The following is an 8,735-nucleotide window of genomic DNA, read 5'->3' as shown; positions in this document are numbered from 1 at the left end:
CTCGATGAGGAGTTTGACTTTCCAACAGCGGAATCTCAAACCCCTTTGACTTTCCGAGGTGCTACAAAAAACGCCTTATGTCTGGGGCTCGAGTGACTCGCTAGCGACGCCACTGCTGTCAAATGAGGTGGTGGTTTTGAAATATGGTGGGTGTCAATTCTCTTTACAATTTATTTAGCAGTGTACCCATGACGCCAGGACTTTTGATTGAATTGGGGAAAATTTGGGATTTATTCCTTACTTAAATTTAGATACTGATTCTATCACTATCTCAATTTGAATCTGAGAGCAGCTCATGCCATCTAGTGACGGCCAAGATAAACGGGACTTTAAATTCACACAAATGACATTATTTAGGCCTTTTGGACTGCTAATCTTACATATTTGGGTTCTAGCAGCTTCATTAGCAAACATTTCACAACTAGGTTACGGAAAGAATTGTATATTCATCATTATTCTGTTTAAGGTTTAAACTCGGCGCCCAACAACGACGCACAAAGGAAGGGGACGAGCTGCTCGCATCTGTCTTTCATCACTCGGCTTGACTGAGGAATTCCCATAGCTCAACATCCACTATTACATCACCCACTGCATAGATACAGAGATACATACATGTAAAAATAAAGTTAACCCTACATTAATCATTAACATATGAATTACTACTTAGGGTAGGAACTTATAAACTAATATTCAGGTTACACCCTATCTAACTTAAAATTACAGTACTACTAAACACATACATGAATATCAAATGTGTGGCACTACAGAAGGTGTGGCCTTGTTAGTGAGTCCGGAAGTACAGTAGTGTGTGATTGAATGGAAGGAGGTGTCATCGAGACTGATGTGGGTGAAAGAGAAATTTGAACGTGAGTTGTGGGTGTTTGTGAGTGCATATGGGCCTGGTAGTGAAAGCGATGAAGAAGAGAGGGAGTCTTTCTGGAATGATGTTGATGAGTGTCTGCAGATTTTTGGAGCGAATGTGAATGTGGTAATGATGGAAGATCTGAATGCTAGAGTGGGAAATGTAGCAGTTGAAGGTGTAGTTGGTATGCATTGCGTGCCTGGAATAAATGAAAATGGGGAACGAATGATAGAGATGTGTGTTGAGCGAGAGATGGTGATTGGAAATAAGCTGTTTGAGAAGAAAGATATTTATATGTATACATGGGTGAGACAGGAGGGTGGAAGGGTTGTTGATAGAGCTTTGATGGACTATGTGGTTGTGTCTAGGAATGTAATAGGAAGATTGTTGGATGTGAGAGTTTTGAGAGGGGAGGGTGGAGGTATGTCTGACTACTACCTGGTGGAGGGAAAGTTAAGAGTAGGTAAGAGATGGGTGAGAGCTAGGGAGGTTAGATGTGGCAAGGAGGTTTTGAAAGTGAGTGAGTTGGATAAAAGAAAGAAAAAGATAGAGTATCAGGAGAAATTGAAAGATGAGTGGAACGCACTGAAAGATCAGGAAAATGGCAGTGTGGAGGAGGAATGGCAGTTGTTTAAGAGTGCTGTGGTGGGGCATGCAGAAGAGGTGTGTGGTGTGAGACGTGTGGGTTGTGGTGTAAGAAAAGGAAGTGAATGGTGGTGCGAGGAAGTAAGTATGGCTGTGGCTGACAAGAGACGTGCATATGAAGTGTGGCTGCAGAGGAAGGATGAGATGTCATATGAAAGGTACAAGGAAAAGAGGAATAGGGCGAGAAGGGCTGTGAGTGACGCTAAAGTGGCAGCAGATGAGAGATGGGGTAGGTGGCTTACAGAGAATTTTCAACAGAATAAGAAAATGTTTTGGAAGGAGGTGAAAAGGGTGCGAAAGGGAGAGTCTGGGAAGGAAGAACGAGTAAAAGCAGAGGATGGAAGGATGTTAATTGAGATGGATGCAGTAAGAAAGAGATGGGCAGAGTATTTTGAAAGATTGTTAAATGTAGAGGAGGAAAGGGTGGCTGAGATTGTGGCAGATGGAAGGGTGCAAGGAATAAATGTGTTGGGAGAGTTGAATGATTCTTTGATCACGAAGGAGGAAGTGGAGAAGGCAGTAAAGGAGATGAAAACGGAAAGCTGCAGGTATGGATGGGTGTGCTGTGGAATGCCTGAAAGGTGGTGGAGTGACCATTGTTGACTGGTTAGTAAGATTGTTGAATGTGTGCTCTGTGAAAGGTATGGTGCCAATTGACTGGGCAAGTGCTTGTGTGGTCCCGTTGTATAAAGGCAAGGGTGATAAGTATGAATGTACTAGCTTTAGGGGTATAAGTCTGTTGAGTGTTGTAGGTGGCTGACAGAGAATTTTCAACAGAATAAGAAAATGTTTTGGAAGGAGGTGAAAAGGGTGCGAAAGGGAGAGTCTGGGAAGGAAGAACGAGTAAAAGCAGAGGATGGAAGGATGTTAATTGAGATGGATGCAGTAAGAAAGAGATGGGCAGAGTATTTTGAAAGATTGTTAAATGTAGAGGAGGAAAGGGTGGCTGAGATTGTGGCAGATGGAAGGGTGCAAGGAATAAATGTGTTGGGAGAGTTGAATGATTCTTTGATCACGAAGGAGGAAGTGGAGAAGGCAGTAAAGGAGATGAAAACGGAAAGCTGCAGGTATGGATGGGTGTGCTGTGGAATGCCTGAAAGGTGGTGGAGTGACCATTGTTGACTGGTTAGTAAGATTGTTGAATGTGTGCTCTGTGAAAGGTATGGTGCCAATTGACTGGGCAAGTGCTTGTGTGGTCCCGTTGTATAAAGGCAAGGGTGATAAGTATGAATGTACTAGCTTTAGGGGTATAAGTCTGTTGAGTGTTGTAGGTAAGGTTTATGGTAGAGTGTTAATTATGAAAGTAAGAGAGGGTACAGAGGGAGTGATTGGTGAAGAGCAGTGTGGCTTCAGGAGAGGGAGGGGATGCGTGGATCAGGTGTTTGCTGTGAGACAAGTGTGTGAAAAGTATTTAGCAAAAGGCAAGGATGTGTTTTGGGCATTCATGGATTTAGAGAAAGCGTATGATGGAATTGATAGGGAGGCTTTGCAGACTGTTTGAAGATTGTACGGACTTGATGGTAGGTTGCTAAAAGGGGTGAAAAGTTTTTATGTAAATAGTAGAGCGTGTGTAAGAATGGGAAATGCTGTGAGTGACTGGTTTCCTGTGAGAGTGGGGCTGCGACAGGGATGTGTGATGTCGCCTTGGTTGTTTAATATTTACATGGATGGTGTTGTAAGGGAGGTGAATGCAAGAGTTTTAGGTGGAGGTCTGAGTCTGGTGAAGGTTGATGGTGGAGAGTGGAATCTGAAACAGCTGCTGTTTGCAGATGATACTGCACTGGTGGCTGATTCAGAGGAGAGATTGAGACAGTTGGTAGAGGAGTTTGAAAGGGTGTGTGAAAGGAGGAAATTGAAAGTAAATGAGAATAAGAGTAAAGTGATGAAGTGTACGAGGTTGGTAGATGGTAGGGGGATGAATATAGCTTTGAATGGCGAGTTGCTTGAGGAGGTAGAGTGTTTTAAATATCTAGGGTCACATGTTGCTGTGGATGGAAGAATAGATGCAGAAGTGAAGTTTAGAATAAATGAAGTAGGAAAGGTGCTGGGAGGAATGAAAAAAGTGTTTAGATGTCGTTCGCTTAGAATGGATGTAAAGAGAAGGTTGTATGAGGGTGTTGTGGTACCGACTGCGTTATATGGGGCTGAAACATGGAATATGGGTGTAGCAGAGAGGAAAAGTTTGAATGTAATGGAGATGAGGTGTCTGAGGAGTATGTGTGGAGTGACGCGTATAGATCGAGTGCGAAATGACGAAGTGCGAAGGAGAACTGGAGTTGTTCGGGAGATGGCTGGTAGAGTTGAGCAGAGGGTGTTGCGATGGTTTGGGCACATGGAGAGAGTGGATAATGAGCGATTGGTGAAAAAGATAACTTGATCTGATGTGAGAGGTGTAAGGCTGAGAGGAAGACCACAAATAGGATAGATGGACAGTGTGAAGAGAGCACTGGATGCGAGAGGGATGTCTGTTGAGCAAGGAAGAGTGGCTGTGCGTGACAGAAATAAATGGAGAGAAATTGTGAATGAATAAGTGATGACGCAGCCCTGAGGGGATATTCTCCCGCATTTGGTCTGATCAGCTAGTCAGGTCAGGTGCGGGTAAGGGGATGGGTCTGTTATTATGTGGCAGGGGTAAACCAGCTCTGCTGTCGGGCCCTGCTGCGGATGTCACTGATTGCATTGCGCAGTTGACCCTTGTGCGGTGTGGTGCAGTGAGGATCTGTCCGTTCTCCCCTTGGGGCTAAGATGCGAATGAATGTGCTTGAATGGATGAGTAAATGGGGAGTGTGTCGTCCTGTCTCGGCTACCTCCCTTTCCTTGGGGGAAGCAGCCTAGGTATAAAGATAGATAGAGATATCCACAGGCTCATGGTTTCTGGCTATCCAAATTAAGTTCTCTGGCCATTTTATAACAAATGCCCTCACCTCTCTTTCTGGCAAGCTACTTACACATCCACAAATAATTTATAGTCATATCTAGAGGCATGGTGGCTAAGTGGTGGAGCGCCTGATTCGAGACCGAGTCGTGAATTCGCTTCGCGCCTGGGTAAGCTGCCTTATTGTTGTGTGATATTTGCTCCACACTTGGTGGGGCACGGGCAAACAAAGAGCACGTCAGGGAAGCAGCAGATGATGGCTCTCCGAGGAGAGCGCAGTGGAGCCAGCAAAATGGCTGACGAGGAGGCGAACAAGGGCAGGGGAAGGTGCGGTAGTTTGGGCAAACTGGCACGCAAGACGATGGTCAAGGAGGGCAGGGTGGGACGGCTGAAGCACTGTGGAACACGTGGAGCTGATGGAGGGGAGGCCGACGAAGTGCTGAGATGGAAAACCGCCCCGACACTGCCCTCAGCCCCCTAGCCCCTGGTGGAAAGGGCGATAGAAGCTTGCCCAGCTCCCCAGCAGCAGCAGGTGGAAGCAGGAAGAGAGGCCCGGTCCCGGTCGTCACGAGGGCACAACCCCGGTCCTGGTGGTGGCGGAGGGAGGGTTGTCGGCTGGGTAGTAGAGGGCGGAGGAGCCTTGACCTCCTGGTGGACCGACCAAGGCACTCCCTCAGATAGAAGGACAGGCCCGACCCCCTCGGCTGGTACGGCTGCTGTGGAGAGCTGGTCCCGCCGGGAACAGTGCTGGAGGTGAAGCCTCGATGAGAGATGGGCTGCGAGAGTGTAAGCTGCCATGCCAGGTGAGGTAGCGCTCTCCTGTCACCTAGCTGGTTGTGGCAGCCATGGCTCCATGGGCTAGAGCCCTCTGACTGACAGGTCAGAGGTTCGAGTCCACCAAGGGTCACTAGTAGACATCAGGAACGGCATCCAGGCATAAAGTACTACACACTCCAAACCAAAAGTCCTTTACCCAGGGGTAACGCCTTAGCCCTTACAAAAAAAAAAAGGGGGGGACACACACAAAAATATGACTTCTTTAATCAATAACATGGCCAGATTTGCTGCATCCTCGTTGATCACTATTTTTTTTTTCCCCTACACTCATGTTTGCATTAGTAAAACTTAAGAGAGAAGAGTAACGGGACTCGGGAGTTAGAGTTTCGTCATTTGTGTTGGTTTGCAACCCCAAACTCTACTGTATTGGTGAGTTTTTAATATTTTATTTTCAACTGCTAGGACATAAGATGAAACTTTTGTGTTGTGATTGTCGTGGTGTGTGGGGATTGGGTTCGGGCTGAGCCATTGTTGTGTTTTGTGCAACCTGTTTAAGGCCACTACCATAGTTAATATTTTACCAGTTGTGATTTAAGCATTATGTATTTCTGATTCTGAGCAGTCCTATGGTATATCGCGAAAAATTTAAAGAGGAATTGCACAAATAGTATTAATACTTATGTTTGGAATAGGCTATCTCCAAATTTAAAGATTTATGTTACAAAAGGGAGATGAATATTGGAGTGTTTTAGGTGTACATTTACAATTACAGTGAATTGTAAATAAGTGTTTTTTTTTTTAGAATTACAGAATAAAACCAGTTATACGAGGCAAACAATTATTGTTTAATTAATTCTCATCTCTTCCACAGCCTAATCAGTGATGAACAAGGTAAAATGGCTACTAGAAGAAAACCGTCTGGGGCTGAGCGTCGTAAAAGAAAAGCGAAGAAAGAGGAAGAACAAGCCAAGCTAGAGGGATCTTTCCTGAAGTATCTTAAGCATCATTCGAAGGAAGAGGAAATAATCTTCCTACAGCATCATCAGCATGTTGAAGATACCCTACAGCGTATTCAGACTACTGCTGACTTTTCTTGTGCTAGTAGATCAAAAGACTCAGTGAATTTTATCCACGGTGAAAGATTATTGACGGGTGAGGGCAGTTCACAGCAACAAACGGATCATCATGACATAAAAATACCCTCTGACAGCACATCCCCAAAGGCAGATACAGAAAATACAGAAAGCGATGTTAAAGAATTAAGTAGCAAGATTTATGATGATGTCAGTTTTCAAGTAACCGAAACAGAAACGGCAAATACCCTGAATTACTTGGCCAAAATGTGATGATAACGTCCGATGTTTGTTGGTTGAGCACGGCGTGGATCAAATACAAATTTATGATTTTCCCAAGGACGAAACAGGCAGGAAATTCTCTACAAATCACTACACAAGAAAACTACCCAATGGTGAAACACTTCAACGAAGCTGGCTGCAGTATTCCGTCTCCAAAAATAAGGTGTTTTGTTTTTGTTGCAAAGTATTTAAAAGTAAAATTAATGTTTCTTCACTAGCACAAAATGGCTCAAATGATTGGAAAAACATAGCAGCTATTCTCTCTTCTCACGAGAAAAGTATTGACCATCTAGAGAATTTTCATCAGTGGAAAGAACTTGAAAAACGATTGAAAACTGGGACATCTATTGATGAACAAAACATTAGAGCACTGAAGCAAGAAGAAGAGTACTGGCGTCAAGTACTAGATAGACTGATTTCATTAGTGAGAGTTCTTGGTGAGCAAAACCTCGCATTTCGTGGAAGTCATGAAAAATTATACACTCCTCATAATGGTAACTTTTTAAAATTTGTGGAATGGCTAGGTGAGTATGACCCTGTTATGAAGGAACATCTTCGCAAAGTAAGAAATCAAGAGACACACGTCCATTACCTTGGGAAACATATTCAAAATGAACTAATTCAGCTCTTGGCAAATGCTGTTCAGAAAAAAATTTTGGAAGCTGTTCGTGAGGCAAAGTATTTTTCGATTATTCTAGATTGTACACCTGACGTAAGTCATGTGGAACAGATGACACTGATAGTTCGTTATGTGGACATTGCCAAACCAGATATGGAAGGTAATGAGATGCAAGATTCACTGGTGAAAATAAAAGAAAATTTCTTGGGTTTCATACCATTAAAGGAAACTACTGGTTCTTTCATGACGGAAACTATTTTGCAAAAACTAGATGAATTGTCACTGTCAGTTGAAAATTTACGAGGTCAAGGTTATGATAATGGGAGTAACATGAGAGGCAAGGAAAACGGAGTACAGCGTAGAATACTGAACGTTATTCCCAGGGCATATTTTGTTCCATGTAGTGCACATAGTTTGAATTTGATTGTTAATGATGCTGCAAGATGCTGTTTGGATGCTACTAAATTTTTTGACCTCGTGCAACATATTTATGTCTACTTCTCTGCATCAACTCGCCGTTGGAACGTTCTTACATCGCATGTACCTTCACTAGTTGTTAAACAATTGAGTGAAGCAAGATGGGAGAGTAGAATTGATGCTCTGAAGCCCCTTAGGTATGAGCTTGGTAAAGTTCTTGATGCATTAACTGAAATAGCCAATGACTCTACCCTCATAGGATCAAGTGGTACGTCTACACGTGCAGAAGCTGAATCTCTCGCAAATAGCATTTCTAAGTTCAAATTTGTTGCCTCATTGATTGTGTGGTACAACATTCTTTTTGAAATTAACTTAGCAAGCAAGCATCTGCAGTTAACAAATGCGACATTGGACTCAGCCATTAAACAACTGGAGCATTCTAAAAAGTACCTTACTGACTGCAGAAGTGATAAAGCTTTTGAAGAGATGCTCGTAGATGCTCGTGATTTAGCTGATAATCTAGAACTATCAAGCGAATTTGAACCTGAGCCAATCCGCATCATAAGAAAAAAACAGCAGTTCTCATATGAAGCAAGAGATGAACCTATCCAGGACCCCAAGCAGAATTTCAAGGTGAACTTCTATTTTTCTGTTATAGACACAGCAATTCACTCAGTTTCAGAACGATTTGAACAAATTTCACACCTTGAATCTGTGTTCGGCTTTCATTACGATATCCATTCTCTAAGGGACAAGTCAACACAACAACTAATGGATATGTGCCAGAAGATGGAGTCTGCTTTGCAGGGAAAAGATTCTAAGGATATAGATGCTCAAGATTTATGTAATGAAGGTCATTGCAAGAAGACTCGAAAAAAGCTGTGGGCCTCTGAACGTACTAAAGGATATTTGTGAACAGAAACAGGTAGACAGTTTTCCAAATACCTCTGTTGCTCTTCGGATACTCATGACTCTACCTGTTAGCGTTGCTAGTGGAGAACGAAGCTTCTCAAAACTTAAATTAATAAAGACATACCTAAGATCCACAATATCACGAGAGACTTTCTGGACTAGCCACTCCTTCAATTGAGCATGACATTGCTCAAAGACTATGTGTAAAGGAACTGAAAACAGATTTTGCAAAGCAAAAAGCTCGCAAAGTTAATTTCTAAGATAAATTGTCAT

General features: G+C 43.2%; 1 protein-coding gene across 1 annotated transcript; it reads left to right on the top strand.

Annotated features, from left to right (window-relative positions):
* The first annotated feature begins 7,244 nt into the window (after positions 1-7,244).
* LOC145412167 (zinc finger MYM-type protein 1-like) lies at positions 7,245-8,465 on the top strand. The gene has a single exon (XM_080282102.1). It carries the CDS (start codon positions 7,245-7,247, stop codon positions 8,463-8,465), a length of 1,221 nt encoding a protein of 406 aa, XP_080138228.1.
* Positions 8,466-8,735: the final 270 nt, after the last annotated feature.

The sequence above is a fragment of the Coenobita brevimanus genome, chromosome 92 (assembly GCF_032717465.1).
Source record: "Coenobita brevimanus isolate Jiangsu-jjx chromosome 92, ASM3271746v2, whole genome shotgun sequence".
NCBI lineage: Eukaryota > Metazoa > Arthropoda > Malacostraca > Decapoda > Coenobitidae > Coenobita > Coenobita brevimanus.
This window is presented reverse-complemented; position numbering and strand designations above follow the sequence as displayed.